The sequence below is a fragment of the Phalaenopsis equestris genome, unplaced genomic scaffold (assembly GCF_001263595.1).
Source record: "Phalaenopsis equestris unplaced genomic scaffold, ASM126359v1 Scaffold000002, whole genome shotgun sequence".
NCBI lineage: Eukaryota > Viridiplantae > Streptophyta > Magnoliopsida > Asparagales > Orchidaceae > Phalaenopsis > Phalaenopsis equestris.
The window spans coordinates 70,517,299-70,544,945 of NW_018164444.1; the positions used below are offsets into that span (position 1 = coordinate 70,517,299).

At 34.7% G+C, this 27,647-nt stretch overlaps 1 protein-coding gene across 1 annotated transcript in view; it reads left to right on the forward strand.

Moving 5' to 3' along the window:
* The first annotated feature begins 4,044 nt into the window (after nt 1-4,044).
* The window catches only part of LOC110026871 (protease 2), a 68,981-nt gene continuing 45,378 nt past the window's right edge, over nt 4,045-27,647 (forward strand). Inside the window, exons 1-5 of the mRNA XM_020728063.1 lie at nt 4,045-4,378; nt 9,680-9,957; nt 10,036-10,230; nt 10,793-11,139; nt 12,618-12,909. Of these exons, the coding sequence (XP_020583722.1) occupies nt 4,090-4,378; nt 9,680-9,957; nt 10,036-10,230; nt 10,793-11,139; nt 12,618-12,909 (1,401 nt within the window). The 5' untranslated portion in view covers nt 4,045-4,089. The remainder of the gene's footprint in view (nt 4,379-9,679; nt 9,958-10,035; nt 10,231-10,792; nt 11,140-12,617; nt 12,910-27,647) is intronic.

Here is a 27,647-nt window from a genome sequence, read left to right on the forward strand (position 1 = left end):
ACCCTAGACCTAACCCAACTTAGGTCTAGCCCAAACCTAACCCAAACCTTAGACCTAACCCGACCTTGGAATAATACAAACCTAACCCAAACCCAAACATAACCCTAACCCTAGACCTAACCCAACCCAGGTCTAGCCCAAACCTCCAAACCCTAGATCTGACCCAACATAGGTCTAGCCCAAATCTAAGACAAAATCTAAACCTAACCCAACCTAGGTCTGGCCCAGATCTGATCCAAACCATAAAACCCGACCCACCTCTAACCTAAATCAGTTCTGACCCAACCTAGACCTAATCCAAACCCTAAACCTGACCCAGGTATGACCCAACCCAGACTTTATCCAAACCCTAAATCAGACTCAGGTCAAACCCAAATCAAACATAAGCTAACTCATGTTAACCTAGCTTAACCTGAGTCAAACCCAAGTCAAACCTAAGCTAATCCAAGTTAACCTAGCTTAGCTCGAGTCTAACCCAAATCAAACTTAATTCAGTCTAGGTCAACCCAGCTTAACCTAGGTCAAACCCAAAGAAAACCTAAGCTAACCCGAGTCAATCTGCTTAATTCAGGTCAAACCCAAATCAGTTCCAAGCTAACCCAGGTCAACCCAACATTACCCGGGAAATTCAACCCAAGACAAACCAATTCACCTCAAGCCCAATCCAAGCCCAAACCAGCTTAACCACATCATACCTTAGCTCAATCTCCAACTAACATAAGGTAAAAATTTAGCTTACCTCTGCTCAACCCGAACCCAAGCTTAATCCAAGGCTATGTGTTACTTTACATGTTTTAATTTATATGTTGTTTCATGTATCGTTTAATGCTTTGTTCATCTCTTATTTCTTTCCTGCTATTTCATGTTAGAAATTAAAACAAAAAATAACAAAAAAGCACATAAAACAAAAATAAGGATGAGAACTTAGTTTTCTCCTTAAACGCCACAAATTAAAATTCAAATGAAACAAAACTCAAAATATAAACAACCTTTGATTTCTCAACATGACCAAAAAATCTAGGAATAAAAAAAAAACATGAATGCAAATATAGAACTTTAAATGAACCTTTAAAACATACAAAGATAAAGAACGAGAATTAAACCTAGGGTAGATCCATCATTAACCTTAGGCTAGCTAACTTAGATATCAAACCGAGGCCCTCACACTTACCCCAGGTTAGTCTGAGTATAGAAGACTAGGTTAGTCTAGTTACCCTAGTTGGTACTAAGGATTAGAACATGCAAAACAACAAAGTTTTCCCGTGAGGCTAGAGGGGATGCCTTAGAATGATGTACCCATGATTTTTAACTAAAGTATTTCAGACTACTTCGATATTATGAATCATCCATGCTCTGACATTTAAGGGGGATTCCTGGTTATGAGATTGGTCATAGTCGAAGGATACCAACGTTCACGAGACAATGGAAAGCCATGTGCATCTTTACGGGGGATGTTATTTATTATGTAGGCTAAGGTTTCATTTTCTGTTTATAAATCTTTTCCTTCCTGATACTATTTTGAGCTTAGGGTTCCTAATCACTCATGTCAGTCAAATCCAACATCTCAGTCTTTTTCCATGGCATGTCATCAGATTGTAAATTCCATCATTTTAAAGCCTAAATCCTCTTAACTAGACTCCCCCCTTCCAATCATGAAAGTCCATTCTTTAGCAACTTGACTTGTCATATTAGTCGAGAGGTTTTCTTTAGAATTGATAGCTATAAAGATGTAATTAATTATAAATGATTTCCTTTACACGAACGAGAACTCAAGATAAAAAATAAACCTTATCTTACACATGTATGCTAAGAGAAGAATTTTGGTTCTGTAGACCCCAAAATATTTCCATTATCCGAATGGTGGAACCCATCATAAGGTAATGTCTTTATCCCTTGGGATAATACATTATTCTTCAATTGTTATTTTCGATCGGTTAGATAGGGAATCTTTCGAGATCTATGATGACGCTTACAATCAATAAAATCCCCCACCAGCCCACACTATCACCACTACTTGCAATAACAGATTCTTGTTGACTGCTACTATTGCCACTCGCCATCACCACAACCGCTGGCCACCACTCACCATTCGCTACCGCCATGGCCTTGGGAGGCCTCAAGAGTACTCCTCAACATTTCAATTTTTATAATAGAAGAGGGGCTTTTTTTATATTGCCCCTCTTAACAAAATATTGTTGCCCTTTTGCCCAAATATGTTGCTGAAAGAACCTCTTGAAACTCCACTTCTTTGCCCAAAAAATCATGCTCATTGCCCCGTAGGCTCATCAAGGCAAGCTAAAAAAGTTCTCTGAAAAATATTTAAACATTTTCAACCTTGAAACCCACATGGAGCTTTATACAAGAGGATAGGTTGCTCGGCTATTTTATTGAGTGCAGACATTTTTTTAGCTTTTGGCTTGAAAGCTTCACATTAAAGTTTTGGGGCATTTACACACATACCACCCAATTCTAATGTATTTAGATTTCTAGTATCTAAACTTAAATTTTACATTTATACCAACCAAATCTTTCATATCACATCAAAAATATCAGCATCTAACTTTTATATACAGAACGCAACATGCATGCAAAAATTAAAGTTTAGGCGTTATATATATAAGCACATTAAGATTTGAGTGGTGTGTGGGTAAATCTTTCTAAAATTTAATAGGGACATTTACATGTGTATGTATTTACATATCTAACACCAAAACTCTATTTATTTTATACTATCCCAATCTCTCATATCACATAAAAAACTTCCACTGTTTTAATTAAAACAAAAAGGGAAATACACTTTCCATGCATAGAAAAGGTATCATATATATTATAATTGAAGTTTAGGTGTTAGATATGTAAATACATAGGAACTGAGTGGTATGTCTATAAATCATCATAAATAATGTATATACATATATGTTACTAATTTAAACTTTTTAGTTGTAACTTATTTTTATGTTATATGTTTAGTCAAACTGGAGCTTTAATTGAACATCTTAATGCGCGTGTTTGAGAGTTTTAATTAGAATTTGAGGAGTCCTCCATAATTATCTTATATTGAGGACCAGATAATCCTATTTTTTATCCGCCGTGCCACTTAATTACACGGTTGCTGGGATGATTGTCTCCATTCTTGTCGCTTGCAGGCGCGGCTAGCTCTTACCACACCAGCTACAAAACGGGCGAAACGACAATATGACAAAATTATATTTCAACTATTACTAGTTTTAACTTTATCTTAATCCCAGACACAAGAAAGTAGCAAATTTCAAGTGAACATCAGTAAATCCAATGGTCCGAAAGAGAGCAAGTACTACAAGTGAGAGTTCACCGACAGAAGTCCTAACGACCCTCTTATCTCATTAGATGTAGCCAAAGTCAAAAGGTCAGCCAAGTTAGGAGAAGGATTAAAAGAACCTCCAGACTATTTCGAGTTTGAGCTAGTCAGAATAAATGAAAACATGTAAGTATCCTAGCTAATCATTAAAGAGAGTCGAGCGAAGACAATGACCTGCCTTACGGTAGATACGACCCGAGAAAAGAATTAAATTTCTCAATATTATCAAGCATCCCATGGATGCTCCTCGAACTCTTATCAGGAAAATCGAGAAATGACAATACAACAGAACCTCATAATTAATCTTTCTACAGGCTTCCCTCATCTATAAATGAGCTACTTATCCGATTATGGTGATTCATCCTCTACCCAAAAACCTAATCTTGTTCTGCCGATTAGAGCTCAGCATTCTTAGATCGAGGGTTTGTAGCTACCAAGTTTATACGCTCTTGTTATAAGTAGAATACAAAATTTATACCCTCTTATAGGGAAATAATTTCATACAGAATGCATGCGTGCTTATTATATTAATCATGCAATACCTCACAATAAATTATGAATAACAACCTGCGAAGATTATTAAGATTATAAGTTATTGAAATTAATACCTCAATAATTTTATCATAGTCCTCTAATAATCTGAAGTGGAAGTTATTAAGGAATTATCAAGCAGCTGCTTGTTTGTAACCAGAGTATACAAATTTTATATTGGAGTCCGTCCGCAGGTAATATTTTTCCCCTCTTTCGGCTTAATGATCTTCCCTTCGCTTCTGTCTGGCCTGCTCCTCTTCTCTCCCCCGCTGCCTCTCCCAGCGGCCGCCAGTTTCGATTCCGAATACGCTGGCCGTAGTACGGCTGCTGTACGATTACTTAGCTCTATGGCGGCGCCGCCGGTGGCTAGGAAGGTGAGGCATGAAATGGAGATGTTCGGCGACGTTCGTGTCGACAATTACTACTGGCTGCGGGACGACTCTCGTTCGAATCCCGATGTTCTCTCCTACCTCAACTCGGAGAACGAGTACACCGATCAAGCAATGTCGAGTGAGCTCCATACCGCCCTTATTTATTTACTCATTTTTTCCTTGTTCACTCTCACTTGATTCAATGGGAATTTTTTATGTTGTGAATTCCATTCTCTTTCATGGTTGAAAGGAAAAATGGGGATTCTTATCTTAGAAAAAGGAGGAAGAAAGGTTTGTGAATAAAGGGTGTGGCTCGACTCTGCCGAATCCATGATCAGCTGATAGTAGTCCCCTTGCTCTGGTTACTTTCATAAACTAAAAAAATATCTGGAAAAGATTGATCATTAATTTTTATTAAACATGAAATTGTGAGTTAATATTTGAAGTTTTACATTAGAGAATTGTTATACTCGTTTGATGAATAAGGTGTAAATTATCTTCACTTTGTCGACTATCTTGACTCAAGAAAATGGTCATCAAGTTATGCTTTTTTATTAGGAGGGTATTTCTTGGAGAAGTTTTAAACAATCATTAATTGCCCGAGTTCAACTACAGAGGCAAAGTTTATATCATATTTTGAAGCAACACTATAAACTATTTAGCTTAGAAGTTTTAATTTAGGGCTTAAAATTGTTAATTATATTTGTAGATCACGGAGGACATATGATAATTTTGTTGCGATGTTTTTGGCTAACAATAATTGAATTAGGAGTCAAAGTATACACATCGACATATATTATTTAGCCGATAAAGAACTTGTTAAAGTAAACAAGGTGGCAGTATATCGGTAGTGCATTAATAATAATTGTTTCCTTGGCTGCAACGTTACCATCATAGTTGTAGAAAAAATGTGTGTAGAATGTGAAACTTAGCTCTATTATATAAAAGCGTAATTGAGATTCATTTTCATCTGAATAAAAATTTTTAGCACTTAAAGCTTTAGTATTTTTATCTCTTTTTTGGATTTATACATAAATTTTTGAGGATGACACTATAGTGATTTGATAAAGATATTGCATAAACGATCATTAATAAAACATAATATTTTATCACAATATATGGAAGTTAATGCTCAATTTAGGTGATTTTCACAGTGATTCATTGTTTTTTACTCTTTTATTTGAGTTTAAAGATTTGAGAGCAATAATTTGTTCATATAATGATAAATATGAAATTAAGATCAATGGGCCAAGTGTAAGAGTATAAAAAATGATTGAATAAAATGTAATGAATATTCATTAAATATAATTTAATTAAAACAATTATATTAATTTATTTAATGCTTAAGTTGTCCTTTAAATTAAGATATCTACCATATTGTTTTAATTACTTACTATCTCTCATTTGTAGGAAGGAAGTGGCTATCCATTCAAGAGATGTCTCATTTGTGAAAAGGGCATGACCATCCATTCAAGTTATCTTATTTGTAAAAAGGGCGTGACTATCCATTAAAAAAGTGCTTGTAGTTAAGCTATATAGCTTCTCAATGGGAGAGGAACACATATGAACTTAAGTAATTAAGGATTTTAGGTCCGATAAGATAAACCTTTGTGATTCTATCATTTTATAGGATATAAATTGCTTGGATAAACTAGAAAATTCTTTTGATGTCCATCTTAGGGTCTGTTTGGAGCAGCTGTAGCTTTTTAGCTACAATTACTCTGCCCCAGGAAGCTGCTGCGGGGAAACTGACTATCTGTTTGTTGCAACTGTGTGAAAACAACTGTGGGGCTGCTTTTTATGAAAAAATGATTATTCTGCCCCTATTTAGTAAAGTTGTTTAGAACCGAACTGTGACAACCACATATTTGATAATTCAGAAACATAAATTCATTTCAAAACAGAATAAAAATTCAGATACACAACTCACTTAATAGTGAATACTGAAAGTGCTAAAGAAAAAAAAAACTAATAACATTACAAATAAAATAATGATGATAGTATTTTTAACATGAAGATGATGTAAGTCTCGTCCTAAACGATCCTCCAACGATTGTATCAATTTGTGATCACTTTCGACAGTATAATCAACTTGACCGTCAGCCTGTCGGAAAAAGTCACACTTTTCTGCGAGACTCCGCGGGCATCTGTAAAACTGTCTATCGTAGTTATGGGGCTGACGTGACCTTAGAAAGAAACTCTCTAGTCCGCAGTGGCGTGACATTCTTCTGGACGTCTCTGAAATTTTGGAGCTCATTTTTCCTGAAAGCAGGGAAATTAAAACTTCAGTATTTGAATCCGGCTATCGATAAGCATTATATTTCTTTTGTATTATAATATACTTTTCACTCGACGGACACGTCGATTATTTCATTTGGGTGGTTATTATAACTGTTTGCCCCTATAAGTAGGAGGTTAGGACATAAATGAAAGGGGGACATTCTCTCTCTCTCTTCTTCTCTCAGCTCCAACTCTCGGGGTGTGTATACTAAAAGACAGGCTAGAATTCAACAATACCAATTAATCCACATATCAAATTTCATCATAACTAAATTTAAAACTTGTGGAGCGCCCTAAAAACCAAATTTACTATCACTTTGTAAGAAAAGCATTATCGCCTTCAGTGGTGGATTATCGCCAAATCTGAGAAAACTAGAGAGAGAGAGAACAAAGAAAACATAAGCTATAATCAGGAAAATACAAAAGAACTACAGTTGATGACAAGGAGAATTGGACCCCATATATATATATATAGTCTGTCCGGTGGGTCGTGCCCAAGAAATAGAGCCAGATTTTGAGAGGTGAAAAAAGATAGGGAGAGAAAGAGAGAGAGAGGGAGGGTTACCCCGCCGGGGGACAAATAGGGGAGGTCTCCTGGCTCGACAACCCCTTTCATTCCACACAGATGAGGTTACAGATGAGAGAAAAGAGGAACAAGCTTCCTGCATTAGAGGGAGAGAGAGAGCCTAAAGAATCCCCTTTACATGCCAAGGAGTCCTCTATTTATAGGAGGTGAAAGTAGGGGGATATTTATTATTACAATTTTGCCCTTGATTTATGAAAGAAACTACATGATATTTTGGCCTTTGGTCATTAGAGCATATTGTCGGAGACTTTGTCGGCTCTCGGATTTGATCTTCGGCTAGTGACCATATGGAAGAGTCACATTTCTAGGAGGTGGTCGACGAAAGGGGGGCGGTCAAGAAAGTCGTTGGTGAGATGAGATTAGTTGGAGAAGCGGCTGTCCAGAGGAGGCTGGCTGAAGTGGTGGTAGGTTGACAGGCAGTCAGCTGGAGTGTCGACCGGCCAAGGGAGTTGGCTATGTTGGAAGCTCGCTGGAGTAGCGGCCGACATGAATATTAATCATCCAAGGGAGGTTGTGGAAGCGTCGAGTGACCATGGGAGGCGAGTGAAGAGGTCGCTGACCAATGGACGGTCGGTTTGAACGTTGCTCTATTAGAGCGTGGCCTGCTAAGAGAGGACCCGTAGGAGCGTAGGCTAGTTATGAGAGGCTGGTTGAGGTGCCCGTCCGGCTAAGAATGACCAACGGGAGCGTAGGCCGACCGTGAGAGGTCGATTGAGGCGTTGTTCGGCTAAGAGCGGTCGACGGGAGTGTAGGCCGGTCATGAGAGGCCGGTTGGGGAGTCGTCCGACTAAGAGAGGCCGATTGGAATGTTGTCAAAATAAGAGAGGCCGGCGGGGAAGGCCGTCGGCCAATTAATGCCAGCTGGAAGGGCTGTTTGTAGGTCGTGGCTTGTTGTCAAAGAGTTGGCCGAAGGAGGCAGGAGGTAGGTACTGTATGATGTGATTTATGTTCTTGATTTGATATTTTTCCTATTAAAGAAATTGACACACTTTCCCAAAAAAGTGTCGATAGTTTCACATGGTTCAAAGTCATGACTAGACGTTTTATATTTTTCTGTCACACACACACACACACACACATATATATATATTTATTTGGGCAGTGCGCTATACTCATTGTAATAGACATGCAATAATAGCTTTTTTTGCTTATGTAGGGCATGGTACTTTGGCTAGTGTGAAAAAACAATATCAAAATTTTACAAATAAAGAAACGAGTGATGGGGAGGAGCATTGATGAAATAAACAATTAAAAACCTTCAAAGTAATTTTGAAGAGAATGCCAAGGCGTTTGATATTTAAGAAATCAATGATCAAGTAGGAAGATGTTAGGGTTAATATCGAAAGCTAATAAAAATGAGATTTGTTTGCAATGGATGAATTTATTTTCTTGGTAGAAAATATGAGATCGTTCGGACCAAAGTTTTGGTATATTATCTAACAAATGGAGGCAATTTTAGGCAAATTGGATATGTAAGTAAGAAGTTGTAAGTTTTTTTTTGGACTGTCATAGCCTGTGGGTATTAAGATTTTGATTTTGTGAAATGTTTTATTTTAAGGAGTGAGAATGATGAATATAGTGATGCTAGAATGAAAAACACAATACTAACCAAGATAACTAGTTTTTTTCACCAAGGAAAAACTAAAGGCCGGCCACCAAACTACAACTCAATGAAAATAATTTTTATGTTTTTAAACCATCGAAAACTGATTTCATTGCTCTAAGAGGACTATTAATAGCTTTTACAACCATTGCTAAAAGCAAATAATAATAATAATAATAATAATAATAGTAGTCATAGGAAGAATGGTGGGAGGCTAAATTTATTGAGGTAGTAAATTGCCTCTACATTCTATGTAAAGGAGAGAAATGTGTGCGGCTAATGTATTGGAGGTATTAAATTGCCTCTGCACTCTATATAAAATCTTAACTTTCCATTGCTCAATCCTCTATTTCTTATGCAAAACATAAATGTTTGAATTCTAAATTCAGAGTTTCAAAACCTTAGATTTTATAGAAAATTTAAAAGTACATCTTTTAGAATTCAAGCATAAAATGGACTTGAGCGGGCTAGGCTTTCTTGTTTCTTGAATTATCTTAGGTTATTTCTTGCGATTCAATGAATAATCTTTGTGGGCCTCCACATTGCTGTTCTTGCACTTCACTACCTTCATCCTTTAATTTTATGAGGGATCTTTGCAATTCACGACGGTATTTTGCATAAGAAATGCTTGTGATTTTTTTCATGTTTATTGTGGAGGAAACAATCCTCAAAATTGGAATTGTAATTCAACATGTTAATATATCTAAATATTTTTCTTTAATTATTATGCTAAAAAATGAGCTCCTGTTTTGCATCACCATATAGGTGATCAAATAATTTATCAAATATCAAAGAAATTTTTGGCAAGTATACGAATTTCATAACTTTTTAGTTTGACATTTCTTCAAGTATTTTAACCCTTATTCAACCCTTCACCCACCCATGCACATGTGGCACCATCCCTACCACACACATTTAATTTTTCTTTTTTTTCCCCGTAAATATGCTAACATTTAGACATTCAATTCTAGGTGTTAAACAGTTTGAGGATAAGTTATATGCTGAGATAAGAGGAAGAATTGAGGAAAGTGATATCTCAGCACCTATTCGGAGAGGGTCATATTATTATTATGAAAAAACTTTGCAAGGAAAGGAATATATTCTGCATTGCAGGCGTCTTATCACTGATGAAACTTCTTCTGTGCATGATTTCATGCCCATAGGACCTGAAGCACCCAAGGAGCAAGTTATTCTAGATGAGAACGTTAAGGCTCAAGGCCATGTTTATTATCGCATCGGGGCTTTCAAAGTAATCTTTGATTGTTTAAGCATTTTGGTTCAGTTTCCTCTCCTTTCATATTTTACATTTTTGTACTTGTTTTTGCAGGCTAGCCCGAATAATAAACTTATAGCTTATGCTGAAGATATTAAAGGTGATGAGATCTATACTGTTTATGTGATTGATGCCGATAAAGGTACTGCTGTTGGCAATCCCTTGAAATCAGTAACTTCAAATATAGAATGGGCAGGAGATGACACACTACTTTACATTACAATGGATGAAATCCTTCGTCCTGACAAGGTTATAGTATTGGAATTTAAAGTTATTTTCTAGTGATTCAGTTAAATAGATGAAGTTTTGCGCAAATATGGCTTATACCTTTTTGCTAGGAATAAATCTCAAATTGGTCTCCTGTCGATTCATATGTGGCTAATTTAGTTTCAGAATTTTATAGCACTCCAATTTAATCCCAAAACTATTGCAAATTGATCTCAGTTGATTCCTTGTCTAGAAATTATGACACACAAACAGTTCAAATTGAGCCCCAATTGCACGACATTGGTCTCAATTCAGTCCCTGAGTGATCAATTAAAATCAATTTCAATTGCCGGGGGACTAAATGGAGGACTATAAAATTCAGAGAGTAAATTGGCCACATCCAAATAGTCAAGAGATCATTTTGGAATTTAACTTCTTTACTAAAATTCACTTTATCATCTGTACTGTTACCAAGTAGAATGTTTTGAATTTTTCTTGACCATTGCGTGAAAGCCAATGCTTTTACATGAGATATCACTTTTTCCACATCACTTCTCTAAATTTATCAATTTATTTAAGTCCAATGTCCTTAATACTTATGTAGGTATGGTCTCATAAATTGTTATCAGAACAGTCAAGCGATAAGTGTCTCTACCATGAGAAGGATGATATGTTTTCTGTTGATCTCCAAGCTTCTGAAAGCAAACAATACATTTTTGTTGGATCTGAAAGTAAAAATACCCGGTTTCTATATTATCTTGACATTTGCAACCAAGAAGGTGGACTTAGGACTTTGACTCCTCGAGTTTATGGTATTGATACGTCAGCTAGTCACCGTGGAAACCATTTTTTTATCAAAAGGAGAAGTGAGGATTTCTATAATTCTGAATTAGTTTATTGCTCAGTGGACAACCCATCTGAAACAAAAATGTTATTACAACATCGAGAAAGGTGATATTTCGATAGTTTATGCTCATATTTTTTTGTATTTTGAATATAAATGAATTTTCTTTGAAGTTTTAATGTGCTATATGCTAAATCCTCTCTTTTTTGTGGTTTAATGGGGAAGAACATCATGTTGTATGTTATTTAGTCTCATGAAGGAGCCAAAGTTAGTTGTATGTTATTTGGTATGTTGACGGAGCCAATTTGAGATTTCTTTTATTTTTGTTATGTGCATGTAAAATGCCTTTTCCTCAATTATATAACAGGATATTTCTTTTTTTTGCTTTAAAGATTTGGGCATATTGTATAAAAAATGATCTTAATATATTAGAATATATAATTAAATGAAAATATGACACTCAATAGGACACAATGGAGAAAAAGGATTCATGTAGGCGACCCCCACTTAGTGGGATAAAGTTGTCGTCTTACAATGTTTGTCATCTATTATACGGTTGATTTGTCTTGAATCACAACTTTAAGAATATTAATATTTGCTTATTGGTTGTTTGTGCAACAAATTGAAGGGAAGTTAACATATATATCCATTATGTTTGCTCAATAATTTTTTGATCTAGTAGTCTAAACTTCTGACTTGGTGAAAAGTTTTGATGTAATACTCAAAATTTTGCTGAGGTAAAGCCAAAATTTTATACCCTATTTTTTTGCACCTCATGAAAATGACAAATAGCATTTTTTTAAAATTTTAAGTTTAGTAGAATCACACATTTGCACGCATACATAATATCTATCAGGTTATCCTATAAAAGTTATACTTGACGCAGCCTTGCCACATGCTATTTATTCTATCTCCTTGATACAAATATCTTTTGTTGCTATTTTAATTTCTAGAGTACACTTATTGTTAGAGAAGATTCTCTCAGTTTCAGGAAGTCCGTTTACACTACTTGCTGTCTCTATTTTCTGGTAAACATGAAGACAACTAGTGATATGCATAGTTTCATTTTCCTACATGATGGGCTCCAAGCCAGGGCAAGGAATACCTTAGTCTAAGGACAAGCAAAAAGCAAGACTATTCAATCTCATTCGAAAATAAGGTCAAATATTCTTTGGGAGTTCTAGATCAATTCGTACTATTATGCACGTGTATAATATAAGTGTCTCGCTGATCTGATTTCATACATGAGACGCCTATTTATGTTAAAGCTTATAATGTGTGGTCTTTCTCTAGACTTGCTTATGGATTTAGGCAATCACTTTTATGGGTTTCTCATGCTGCTTTAAATTTATAACACATCGTCAAGATAGTAGTATTAAATAATGAAATTTTCCATGACTTCGGAAGTAATATGAAACTAATGGTAAACTTATTCACAATGTCAAGACTCTTTATTTTTATCCTAATTGTATTTCCTGGACCGCTGTACCTTTTTTCTAATACTAAACTTTCCTTGAAATGCCTTTTTGTGTATTGTTTAGTGCTTTTTATATCAAAATATTGATGAATGGTTACTCTTTTTCAGTGTGAAAATTCAAGATTTTCAGCTGTTTAGCGGTCATATTGCTGTTTATGAGAGGGAGAATGGCTTACCAATCATAACTATGTATAGCCTTCCACCAATTGGTGAAGCAATTGGACCACTCCGAGATGGTCGAACAATTGATTTTATTGATTCTATTTACTCAGTGGAAACTGAAGAATCAGAATTTTCTTCTGCCATTCTACGCTTTGCTTATAGTTCGCTGAAAACACCTCCATCTGTGTATGACTATGATATGAATTCTGGCATATCTGTTCTTAAGAAGATGAAGCCGGTAAAGTATATTTTTTGATTTTCCTATTGTTTTATGCTTGTTTATGAAAAGAATGTGGAAAGAAATTCAGATTTTTTTCTTTTTCATTGTGCATCTAACTAATATATATACATACAGTGTATAATGAATATATATGGAAACTGGAGAAAAAGAAAAGAATAAAAATAAAATATTCTCTTCCTAAATTAGATCCTCATATTAAGAGATTTATTTTATTTCTAAGCGGGATTCCTATATCAAGAGAATTATTCTATTCGTAAATTGGATCCTCATATCAAGCGATTTATTACACTCTTAAATTAAAACTTCACAAAAATAATTTTCCTCTTTCCAAATCTCGCCCTCAAGTTAGTGAATAGATTCAATCCATTCCCAAGTTGGATATGTTGAGAAGTCATGGATATTAAGTCGCTTTGTAAACACGTCCGCAAGTTGTTCCTTTGAAGATACATAAGGAGCGTTGATCAATTTGTTGTCTAACTTCACTTTTATAGAGTGTCTATCTATCTTCATGTGCTTTGACTACTATGTTGTACCGAATTATGAGCAACATTGATGGTGGACTTGTTGTCACAATATAGTCTCATAAGTTTCTTGCATTTTAGCTTGAGATCTTCAAGGATGATCTTTATCCATAGTAACTCACACACATCTTTAGCCATAGTCCCCAACTGTGCTTCTGCACTTGATCAAGCGATCACATTTTGTTTCTTACTCAACATGACTATATTATAAGCTATTATAGAAAGCTTATCAACCAAAGATCATGCATAGTCTGCATCCGTGTAAGTTTCAAGAATCAGTCCCTCACCTTTTTTGAATAAAATTTATTTTCCTTGATTAGCTTTTAGGTAGTGAAGTATCTGATTGGCAGCTTGTAAGTGACTTTCGTTATGGCTCTGCATGAATTGACTTACTGCACTCATAACATAGGCAAATACCGGGCCGAGTATGCGTGCCGAATGCATTAACTTTGAGACCAATTTTTAGAACCTGCCTGTCAGTATTTTCCTCTCAAAGTTTGTGATTGGGATCAATCGGAATTGAAGCACGTTTACACACAAATTTATTAGTTTTCTTTTAAGAGGTCAACCATTTACTTCTTTTGGGAAATGAAGATGCCTTAATGATATTTACTTTTATCCCAAGAAAGTATTCAAGCTTCCAAGTCTTTGATTTTAAATTCCTTTGTCAAAGTTTTTTAAGGTTTCTTTTTCTTTCTCATTATTCCCAATAAGAATTATATCATCAACATACACTAGAAGAGCAGTAACTCTCAATAAACTTGTGTGTTTGAAGAATAATGTATGATCACCTTCACTTTGTTTATACCCGGTATTAAATATCATATTTGTAAATTTATTGACCCAAGCTCTTGGAAACTGCTTAATAATGCCTTTTTTAGTTTGCAAACCTTGTTCCCTTTTATCTCTCCTCCAAAGCTCGGTGGAATCTCATATATATCTCTTCCTCTAAATCACTATAAGGAAGGCATTCTTCACATTAAATTGTTGTGAATCCCAATTGAAATTTACGGCCAAGGACAAACGAATCCTTACCTTTTGATCTTAGCCACTGGTAAATATTTCTCTTGATAGTGCACTCCATATGTTTGTGTGGCCTTTAGCAACCAACATTGCTTTATCTCTCTTTAGAGACCCGTCTAATCTGAATTTCATGGTAAACACCTAATTTGCATCCCGATGATTTTTTATTTTGTGGTAGTTCTACTATTTCTCATATTTTATTCTTCTCAAGTGCTTCAATCTCTATTCTCATAGCTTCTTTCCACTTCTCATCAGATAATGCCTCAAACAAGGTGCTTTGAGTTGGGATGGAGTTTAAGTTGGCTAAGAATACTTTATGATATGGAGAAAGTATATGAAAAGAAATTAATTTGGCTAATGGATACCTTGGATGTTTAATGCATTTTCGCATCCCTTTTCTTGAGACAATAGGCAAGTCGTAATGAACTAGAGTAGGAAAGAAAATTGCATTTATGCATATCTCATTTTCAGCAGTAGGGCTTGAGTTTTGAACTTGTACAAGATCAAGTTCCAGGTTTCTCTTTCTCAAATACACATATGCATATCTCCTAGAGTCAAGCTTGTCATTGGTATGAACTATTTAAACTATTTCAGGTTTTGATTCTTGTGGGGACAATTTGAGCTGAGGGGATGTATTTTGTGAAAGTGATTTGGACTCTTGTGAAGAGTAAGGTTGTAATGTGGGTAGGTAAAAAAAGAACAGATCTTCTGCTTTATCTTCCTCAATAAAACTATGCTCCCACTTTTGATAAGACTGGGAGAGAAAAAATATGGCCTTCCTCAAAGGTGACAATAATAGAGATAATTTTTTGTGTGGGTGGGTGATGACACTCATAACCTTTTTGTGTTGGATAATACTTGACAACAACACTCTTGATTGCTCATTGATCTAATGTACCTCTTTTGTGGTTAGACACATGAACAAAAGTAAGACATCCAAAAACTCGAGTAAGATTATTTGTGATTTGAATATGAGGGTAAAATTGAAATAGGAGTTGCATTAGGGTTTAATTACCTAATAATTTGGAGGGCAATCGATTTATAATGTGAGCTGCAATAAGGACAACTTCCCTCAGTATGATTTTTGAACCCGATTTTAGAAGAGTAAAGCACGTGTTGTGGCTAGTAAGTCTTCATTTTTTTCTCAACAATCTCATCTTATTAAGGGTTTCTATGAAGGACGACTCCTGAACTATCCCTTCGTGTAAAAAATATGGCGAAAGAAATTGGTTAAAATAATTTCTAGCATTGTTAGATCAAATCCTTTTTACTTTTTTGATACCAAATTGATTATATAACATGATAAGTAACTTTGGGAGGATAGTGGTCATATTGGACTTATGTTTAAGAAGGAAAATCCATGAGACTCTATTGCAATTTGCAAATCATCGATGGAAGAAATAAAACACTGAGCTCCTGTAATATCGAGAATTCTAGGGACCCCTTGTATCCATGGGAATCAAATAAAAAAAGGAAAGAACTTCTATTATTGCTAATTTGAAAAGAAACTCTTTTATGTTTAACAAATTCACGTGCATCATAATGAATATCATCAATATTAGCTTCTTTAAACAAATACGAGAACATTGTTTTTAAAGTAGTAAATGAATGATGTCTAAACGAAAGCGCTGACAACAAATGACACTTTATTTGAAACAAAACAACAAGATGTTGAAAAAACACGGTTGATAGTTGGCGAGTGTGCGACCGACGTATCAAGATATTAGAGGCCGCCTTTTTTTTAGCAAGTTCAATCCTTTTCCCCGAATCCTGCTTCTGAAATACATAGTAAGATGGATAAGACATGACATTATAGTTCATATTATGGTTTAGTTTGTGAATAGACGAAAAAGTAATGGACAATTTTCGAGCAAATAAACTTTGAAGCTTCTCAACCTCAGCCTAAGTAAGATTGTTGGGTGTGTGGGTTTCGAAAATTCAAAAGCCTAAGACTCACATTTGTTGTGTTGAGAGAGCTTTAAGGGTCAATTTTTTAGAAGACAGATTTGGTAGTGGATAGGACACTACTTAGAAATTTTGCTTTCATTTTGCAAGGATTTTTTTATCTTGGGGGCCGGGGTTTTTCGTAGGCACAAACATCTACGGTTAATTACCTCTTATGGTAACAGGAGAGCACTTTTGATTTAGTCTAGTCGTTAAACACTAAATAATTAACATATACTAACAACAAACATAGATTTTAAGTTATAAATTTTTATCATTTTGAGCTTAAATCGAATAGTGGGGAAATGATGAAGAACTCGATCAGTTCCCATGGCTCCATCATTTTGAGTCATCATGGTCCTTGATTTGTTTAGTCAAAGGAATTAGTCAATCCGACCTTACTGAAGGATTCTTGTCAGCAATCTTAGATTGCATTGTCTAAAAGACCCCTGTAGATCTGGGGCGACTGTTTGTCTAATAAGACAAATTTAAGTTAATAAAAAATTGTATCAATCAGATGTACCCTTATGGTTCGCAACTCAATGGTCAAAAAATCATTGGAGAACATACGGGATGCGATCGTGATTGTAATATAATTGTATTATTTGGTGGCCACCATCCGGTTATAGAGCTCTGATCGTAACCACTATTTTGTGGAGCCTTTGGGTCAAATCACACGACAAAGGACTCGGATTATGTCTTTTGTAACGCCCAGATTTCAAGAAATTAAGTTCAACACAATTCTTAAAGTATCCCAAAAATTTTCATCTTCCGAAATTTGATTGAAATAATTTTATTAAATTCTGCGCATGAAATCGATCAGATTGATATAAAGCACCACAGGTTAATCGTGAACGGAGTGGGAGATATGAAATTCTGAAGTTATATGTTTATTTAATTTAATAAACCTTAATTATCCCTAATTAATTATCCCTAATCCTCAACACTGTAGCTATCCGACTTATGCCTTTTATTTCCTTCATTCGGTCGAAGAGGACCCTCCGGAGCTTCGCATTTTACTTTTTTTCTTTCCCAATTCCTTCTTCCTTTCTCTCAATCTCTCTCTTCTGGTTCGATCCACCACCTAGAGCTCCCGCTTAAAGAAAACCGTGACCCTACTGTAGTAGTTGCGCGTTACAGATGGGCAACCTAATGCCGCAACTTGGGATTTAGGGCTTCGGGGTGATTTTTGTAAGTGTGAATCCCTCTTTCATGATATTTTAAGCTTTCATTTCCTTCCTCACCCTTTGGTTTTGACATTTGCCTTACTTTCATGTTTTTCTTGTTCCCGACAGCCGTTAGAGGCGCTGATTTTGTGTAGGAAGTGTTGTATCAGTTTGCAAGCTTCCAAATGGGTTTTAGCATGAGTTTAGCAAAGGAGAAGTTAAGTTGGAGGTGACCAAAAGAAGATTTGTCGGTTTCAGAATGACAATTTATGCCAAAAAGCTCATTTGAGGTATGTTTCGGGCGAATAAGTTTTTTGTTGGGTTAAATCATGTTATGAACCCAAATTTTATGAATTCTTATGATGTCTAGGTTCCCCAGATTATGTAGCGAGGCGGCAAGCTCGAGACGAGAATATAAAAACTCGTCATAGGGTACATCGTCAAATCAATTTAAATAATCTTGTGCTAAACTACGAAAAATGCTCTTCTATAGATTTATATGATTTTTAGTTTGACACAGATGCATTTATGAATTCTGGCTCATTATAGATGAATACTTGCAATTTAATTTATGAATGCAAGTTGACTTTTAATATGCAACACGTGATTCTATGCTATTTTATGATCTAGGTGATTATGCATATGACACTAATTTCTTGTAAATATTCATTCATGTACGATTCATGCTTATGAGATATGAAATATCTGATTGCAGTAATTGTGTTTTATGAAAGACCGGGTGAATATTGTTACAGGTATTATACTTTCAGAAGTGTCACAATGAATGTTAAGAGATAGACTATTACATGATTTTTGCAAGTACATTACACAAAGATGTATTCCCGACTTCTGATATTTATACAGTGTCGAAACTCTGGGAACCATCAGATTTAGGCGGTGACAGAACGCTAGAGAACTGTGGGTATTAAATGTTAACTTTAGTAGCTTCAAGTGATTCAAACCCAAGGGTTTAAATTTGAAAAGTCCAAAGTTAATATTTTGAATCATTTAGAAGTGTAAACATTCACATTTCAAATTATTTGCAAGTTAAAGAGTATAATTTTGAATATTTGCAAGTTTAAAAGTCCAAATAAGTTAATTTTAAGCCATTTTACAAGTTTATAAAGTGTAAATTTTAAATTATTTTTCAAGTTTATGTTCACCTGGAATTTCAGCAGTCTCCCGATGCCTACCTCTACTTAGGGGTCATTAGGGAAAACGTCAGCCTGCAGAACTATCTACAAGATGCGTTGGTCAGTATCGTGAGAGACTGTGATCGGGGAGCAAAATGAAATATTTTAAATTCACGATTTATAAGACAACATGGGTCTTCCATGCATCTACAAAAAGACAAATCACAAGCACATATTTCATCGAATGTATTTTACTCTCTAAATGGTACTTAATTCTCAGAATAGGTACTCGCGTTTTTCAGAATTAGTATTTAAATTCTCTGATTTTTTTTTAAATTTCTTAAATGATTACACAATTATTTTGAATGATACTTAATTTTTTTTAATAGATACTCGAGCTTCCTTGACCTGATATTTTAAAAAAAAATTCCCTGCCCCAATTGCTATATCTTTGCATGCGACATAACGATGTTGACGACGACGAGATATTGCTGAACCAATAACGACTAAACAATGAAATAAAAATACAACTCATTTTTTATATAATATAAATTGTAAAACAAAGATAATAAATTGGGTAATGAGAGGTTGGGTTTTGGGCTCCAGTAGATGCAACTCAGTTTTGGGTTTTAGGATCCAGTTGGGTTTGAATGAGGGAGGAATGACAAGAGCCTTGGTCTAGGGTAGGAGAAAATATTTCTTCCGGATGTTCGCACTTTAATCATCAATCACCATGTCGCCTGCCGATGTAGTGTATGACAACGTGGCACCCGGTAGTGGTCGTTTGGACGGAATGTTTTCTCCTATAGTATAGGGGCAAAGGTTTTGGACGAGAGGGAAGCAGCTTTCTTTATGCTCTATTGAGCGGATTGATGGGAGAGGCCAGGAGAAGCAAGGCTTGGTTTGTGTGTGGGTTTCAAACGAGAAGCTCGAATTTTTGTCACTAGGGATCGTGCAAATGTCAATGAGGCGACGGAAGGGAGGAGTATGGATGAGGGATTTGTGTGGAACGTCAGTGAGGTGACGGAAGGGAGGAGTATGGAGAGACAACGGTGTGGATTTTGATCTGGGCAGAATAAGACTTTGAAATGCTCGATCGAGCGTGACATAGGAAGGATAAGGGGGTATCAGAGGTCTCTGTATGCCGTGATCCCATTGTTATTATGAAACCGAAGAATAAATATGAACAGTGAAGACGGGGATCGCTTTTGCGTGCGAGCCGAAAGGGAGAAGGTTTCACCTGGGGATTCTGCATTCGGTTACGAGTGTGTCGTGTGAGATAGAGAAGGCAGATGGGAGTTAAGAATGTCTATGTATGTCGCGATCCTTCGTTCCTTTCTCGCTGGATCTAATCACGACCATATCCAAGGAGTTGAGCGCTAGGGGTTAGGGTGGCAGGTAAATAGAAAGCTTGGATGTTTGCGAGCGAAACTAAGGGATGGAGATGAGGCTTAGTTTCCATCTGCGAACAATGAGGAGGCAAGTTTTGGAATGTGTGAAGGGTTTCGTGCGATAGGGAGGAGCTGATAGAAGTTATGGGTATCGTGGTTTTCAGTACTGGAAAAAAGGGAAGCAAGAGCAGTTATAAAAACCTGGGCGGGAGCGAGTTTTTTTATTTTTTTATTTTACTGGCCAAAGGAGTGCAGTCTCTGTAGGAGTATTTGGGATCAAATTTTGTAAAGTGGGTTTTGTGGTAGAGACTTGATGAGTTTGCTGCTAAATTTTTTGATTGCCCCACTAGCCTCATTCTCGGTTTGAAATAGCAGGTTTCGCATGCAACTTCCAATAACGATCTTTGGTATGCCTATTTCTTACATTAGCTTCACCAAAGACTATCTCGAGTGTCATTTTGAGATGTTTCATTGATTTTTCTTTGGTTGGTGTTCTGATGTGCAACTATTGCAGATCCTTCAATTGTCATTGGTTCAAGCATAATGTCTTTTCAACTCTCCTAAACCAGAATCAAGGCGATAACCTCATTTAGTGAAGAGACATCTTTCTTGCCAATAATTTGAATCTAGATCTAATCAAATTTTGTGTTTAGGCCAGCCAAAAAACATACACTTGATTTTTCTTAATATGGACGTGTTTGTGTAATAACTAGTTTTGAGAAATTCTATAAAAATTTTGGCATCCTAAAATATATCTCAAATTTCAGATCCCTCGGATTTCAATCAAAATAATTTTATAAAATTCTATACAAAAAATCGATCAATTTAATATATAGTACTATATGTAAATTTTGAACGAATTAAAAGTTATAAAAGTCAGAAGTTATAAGTTAGTTAAATCTAATTAAATCTTAGTTAACCCTCATCAATCTTGCATTACTGTTTTCCTCTCTCGTCATTATATTCGCTGGTTCGGTTGAAGAGGGGTCATAGAGCATTCAATTTTCCTCTTCTCCTCACGATTCGCTCGCATGTTTTCCATCTCTATTCAATTAGCGACTCGGCAACGAAGGATCTTACGATTCTTTACTATAGCAATGGGGCGAGTGACCACCTGGTAAGTCGCAGAGTGCCAAATCCTATTTCCCCTCCCCATTTCTTCTTACTGCAAGAGTAGCACTCGACTATTGTAGCCGCACGAACTGAGCACACAGAGTCGCAAACAACTTTTTGGGGCTCCTGGGTGAAATTGATAAGTGTGAAACCGATTTTAACGACATTTGAGACTTCTATTTCCTTCCTCTTGTTTCCATTTTGAATTTTTCATTGTTTTCACGCATTGTTTGTTTTTCGGTAGCGGGTAGAGATGTTAAATTTGCTTCAGAAGTGTTGAATGTGGTTTGCGAGCTCTGTAATAGTTTTAGAATAGTATCAACAAAGGGAAAAAGGAGATTGTGAAGATAGGAAGAGGAGGGAAGAATTTTTGGCAGCTTTGGCAAGCCGAAGTTGTGCCGAGAAGCCTAGTTGAGGTAAAAAAGTTACTTTTTTGATTAAATTACCTTATGAGCTAAGATATTCTAAATTCTGAAGTCGTTTAAGATTTTAGGTTGATTACCTGAGGCGGCAAGTTTGAGGCAATCATGTAGAAGATTATTGTAGGACAGATCCGTAAATTTCAGGTAAAATAATCTCATGCTAATTTAGTAAGAATAATTCGATTTACAGAAATTAATTTAATATAAAGTTTGTCATTATATTTTATAGGTTATTAAGCTCAACATAAAAGTCACCGCAATCTCCAGCTAGCTATCGAAGATCAAGATTTTAGCGTGGCAATCGAGACGAGTAATTACATTTCTAAATTTCAATAATTATATTTATTTCCAAATATATGTTTATTACATGTATGCTGCAGTTCGCTGAGATTAATATTACAATAGATTATTTATATTGGTGTAGATATGTTGTGCAAGGTAGACAATAGAAAAAACGCGCATGATAATCACAATAGAAAATGATATGCGTGATATGGGTAAGAGATATGCATGATCATAATTATACAATAGAGTAAGAGTAAGTATAGATGTTAGTTGATTGCATAAAAAATGTCTTATAATAATATATGTATGAAGAATGAAATGACTTATATATGAATGTTTGTATATGCATTGTCAGAAGAGTACACACCCTAATGATATACGCAGAGGACATTAGCATGTAGTGTTTTTCTACTATCTCAGACAATTGTGATAGTTCACTAACTGTTGTGCCAACGAGTTAATATCAGTCAGGGGTGGTAGACCAGAGTTTACCTTCCCAGATAATTGTGATGTTTAGTTTGCTAATCGCTGTGTCGACGTGATAATATTGACCAGGGGCAGATAAGAGTCTTTCCACTCTAGACAATTGTGGTGTGTAGATTGCTAACCACTATGCCGATGTGGCAAGTTTTGCCAAAGGTGTGTTAAGTTTGTTGTCGGTAATCCTCACAGAGACGGATGTGTATGTAAAATATAAAATAAAAATAAAGTTAGGGTAAATGTTGATAGAAGATTAAGTATTTTCATTTAAAAAAATGTCATTGATGCATGCATTAATATATATAAAATTATTTATAAAAAAATATGAAACATTGATCCCCGAAAATATAGTTGTGTAAAAATTATATAGTTGACTCCGCTATATAACAATGCCAAAAGCTTGATGCAATATTTTATGAATAAGAAATTTAAGCAATTAATATTCTATATTCTACGCAAGTATACGTATCGTTATCAAGTAGTAAGGAACTTTCCATTTAAGCCACAAATATTGATCCCATGGGAAATATTTAAATTTGAAATGATAAATTTACTAGAAAATTCATAGAAAGTCAATACGTATTACTGTCATTAATTTCGAATGTTGAGATATTATCATAACTAAATTATTTAACTAATAACAAAACTGAAATACAAAGTTTAAATAGTAATTTTTAAATTATTAAACTATTAAACTATGTTTATGTGATAAAGATTTCTTATGTGAAAAAATATCTTTCCCATTACAATAAGATTTTGGTAAAATGAGATGAGATAAATTGTTCAATTATGTATTGTGTCAAATAAGAGCAGTTTTAATTCTCTACCATAATACAGTGTTATAGAAAATCATTGACTAATCCCAGGTTTAGTTCCTAAATCCGTGGCTAGGCTAGGAGGATACTGGCTCCCACTCCAGAGCTCCCACTTCCTTTCACCTGAAGGCTAATTCTTGCTTTAATTTTTAAACACTAAGACCGAATTGAGGATTTTAGTCTGTCACTCTAAAGGTTTTTCAATTCTACACCCAACAAAGTATATTTCTCTATTTATTTGCACTTAATTCCATGAACGAAGTTCTCCTTAATGTATCCTCACTCTATTGTAGAACTCATACTCTATTTCCCGGATCATATGTTTCACAACATATTTTAACAATTCAATTGACTAGATCGAAAAATAAATTAAGTTCGGAGTTGAAAAATCATTTCGGAGTTGAAAAAGTTGAAAAATCATTACAATTTATTTTATATTTTAATATCGGCACATTTATATTATCTCTTCATTTCACCATATCCCTCTATAGTCATATGGGCATTTTATTTGAATATAGGATTACTCAGAGTTCATGATAAAGATACAACAAAACACAAATTTCATATATAAAATAAAGTTCATACAACAATAATACACTAATAAACAAACAACAAACAAACAACACTTATCTGAAACTCTTTCTTAAAGCAAATCCCTTGTAGCCTGTTCTAAGAAATGAAGGAAGAAAAAATCTCTCACTTTTCTTCTTCTACAACACTCTTAGAGAAGTGTTCATACTCAATCTCACCACAAAACTCTAAATTATAAGAACAATGGACTCTCAATGGTTGTGGAATGAAAAATGGAGGAATGTGTTGTGTAGAAGGTTGAATGGAGGGGATGAAATGTCAGGAAGAGTCTCTTTTTTTTTGATCAATTTCAGCCTCAAATAAAGCCTAGAGTCGGTGCTCCACTAGGAGGCCTGGAAAAACATCACCTTGAAAAACTCTTCAAAATGAGTCCAGATTTGTCGAATCTTCTAGAAATCGTGGCTGAACCGACATTGACGCCGTCTGCTTCAGTGTCCCGCAATTTAATTCGTCCTCTCTGTCAAACGGCGCCGTCGACGCTGCTTCTGGCGCCGTCTGCGCTGAACAAATTTCAATTTCTTCATTGTTGCTCTAAATTTCATCCTTTTTGCTTTAAGTCCTAAAATTCAACAACTTGCAAGAAAACATAAAAATATCTTCCATTAAAGTGCAATATCACCAAAATATAGGTCTAAAAATGCATGTATTTTCGGTGTATCAAAATCCCCCAAACTTACATGTTACTTATCTTCAATTAACTTCTCTACTATATAAAAATATGACTTATGGTAAAGAATTTAACTTCTAGATTTTCATATCTTAGCTCATTAAATACAATAGCATAACTTAAGAAAAATTCAAAACAACTCCAGTTAATACTAAAGGTATAAGAATATTTAGTAATGAAGTCCAAGATTTTTGATTCTCTATTCTTTTCAAGAAAAATTGCAAATTGTCATATTAAAGTCACTTAAAGTATTCATATGAAAAAGAACTTCATAACACTTTACTAGTAAATAAATTAATACTCAAATAAAAGTTTAGAAAATGTAGCAAACTATCTTTTTTAATTTGATTCAAGTGAAACCAATTTTTAATTAGGCATCCCCTCAAGCTTCTCCCCACATCTTTTCTTTTCTTTTTCTTTTTTTTTTCTTTTTTTTTTCTTTTCTTTTCTTTTTTCTTTTTTTTTCTTTTATATGTGTGAGGATTACTATATCTGGATAGTCTTTAATAATTTTGAACCTCACTATCATCTTTTTAAAGTAAAAAACTTGTCATATTTCTTCGCTTAACAAATTTTTATTAGCTTAAAACTTTCATAAAGTTTAATTCTTTTTTTCTTACATGAACCTTTAAGATTTTTAATATTTCAAAAATACAGTTTACTTTACTTAAATAGAAAAACATAATCTTTTTCTTTTATATCAAATATCTTAATCTCTAAAATTAACCTTTATTATTGAAAATTTTTACCTATATATTTACAAACATAATCATAGTTATCTAAAGTTAACCCCTAATACTAAATGTCATGTTAAATTTAAAATTTTTGAAAATATAGCTAAGTGAAGACAAATAAAATTAGACAAATAAAATTAAGTTTGACAAATAAAATTAAGTTTCTTTCTTTAAAAAGGCTTTTCTTTCCCCCTCCAAACTTAAAATTTTAAAAGATTTAGCATGAAGAACTGAAAAATAAAGGGTGAAAGAAAACATTAAATACATAAAGAAAAGACATTCCTGTTGAAGATTCTAGCTTTGAAACTTTAATTCTGAAATACTGCAGGTGCTAATATAAAAAAACTACAAGACTTAAAACATTAAATTGCACATAATACATATAAAATCAGCTGAGAAAGAGTTAATTACACCACATTTAACAAAATACTGAAACTAATAACATAACTAAACTGAATTTCAGAGAAATGAAAACAGTGAAAACAGTTTTACAAACTACAGTTCACAACTCAACATAACTATAAAACACAGTCTCACAATCTAACAAACAGTTTCAACAATATATAACAAAAACAAACAACACAATAACAAAGTGCAATCAAATATAGCTAAAAGAAATAAGATCACCAATCATCATCATCTTCTTCATCTACATCCAAATTCTGTCGCTGATATGGAGTAAAAATAGGGTGAGTAGGAAACTGAACTGAATGATCACCCTTTAAGTATCTCACCAACGCATCATCATAAGCAACATCATATTCGAACTTTTGCCGTATCAAATCATTAGTGTGAGCATTTCTGGTATCCATGTTCTGCAACCTATGATCCATTTTTAAGATATCTCCCTGCTGGATCATCATTTGGTCTAAAATCTCTCTGTTAGTAGGGTCACTAGAAGCAGGGGTCATCGAAGTAGAAGGAATATCTCTGGTATTACTTCCAGATCTCCAATCAACTTGAGATTCATATGTCTTTATATTGACAGACTCAATAGGTCTTAGAGGCTCAATCCTCTCTTCCGCAGGTCTAAAATCAACTTCTGTCTGTTCAAAGATTGTAAAAATAAGTGCAGGGTATGCCAAACCACCAGTGGTCTCTTCCAAAGCAATAGATTTAATGTTCATATAGATAATAGAGCCTACATCCTCATCACCTGCTGAATACAGAAGTTCAGGATGGCTCTATCCTTGGTCACCTCACTATGATGATTTGTCAGAATCATTCTTCCAGAAATAAAGTAGTGTCAGAACTTTGATACTACATTAAGCATAGAAAGAGGAAAATTTACTTTAACACCATTTTTGACTTTCCAGGTCCCTCTTCCATCAGTAAGAAAAGAAATAACCTCATCTAAGGCCTCATTAGTAGCAGAAAATGATTTATACTGGCAACTGTAAACATTTTTCAACTGATAGAACTCATTAATTTTACTTGGAGAAAACTCCACCATTTTTCTACGAACAAAAACAAAATCATCAGAAACTTCAGTAAAATTGACATAGAATTTCATTACTACACCAATAATCGCATCGGCAGTAAAATAACAGAAATTTTCCCACTGCCGAGCATTGATCAGCCGTTCGACTTCTCCTCCCGAATTTTGAAAACCACGATCCGAAATTACTTTTTTTATTCTCAAGTAGACTATTGAAACGAGCACTAGCCCTGAAGCTAACAAATTTTTGTCAATCAAAATCTACTTTTCTTTTTTCCTTTGCTCGTTCTAGGTGACATGGGAAATCTAGAAAAAATCGAAAAAATTCGAATAAATTCCGAAAATCACAATGTAAAACACTTTAAACTTAAATCCACTAAGTAAGAGTTCTTCACACAAGGATTTTCTCAAAATCTCTCAAAAAATTCTAAAATTTTTGGATCTCGGCAATGTGAGATAAATCCTTGGTGAAAATCAAAATTTTTTAACTTAAAGTGTGGCTCTTACTTAGAGAAGATGAAATCCGAAGTTACTTTGCCTTAAAATTGCCTCAAATCCAAGCAAATGCAAGCCCTATGTTCAAAAATCGGAGATTGAAGGTGACTCAAAGTTTCTTTGCCTTAAATCGCCTCAAATCCAAGCAAATGCAAGCCCTAGGTGCAAAAATCGGAGGTGAAGGTGACTCAAAGGATAAAAATGGAGGTTTACGGTGAAAATCGCGGATTTACGGAGTTAAAGGCTGTTCTCGGGTTGAGGGCGCCGTCAGCGCCCATTCTAGTGCCGTCGGCGCTGAAGGCCTAAAATTCATTTTTCAATTTTTTCAATTTTCTTTTTTTCAAATTTTCAATTTCCTTTTAATTTACTCCATTTTTTTATAGTATTTTTAAACACAAATTTTTATCTAACAACAATTCACAAACCAACATTTTCACAAACAATCACAAATAATCATTTCAACAAACTAACTTTTATGTATAAAGAACAATTTTACAAAATATGAAAATACACTTTT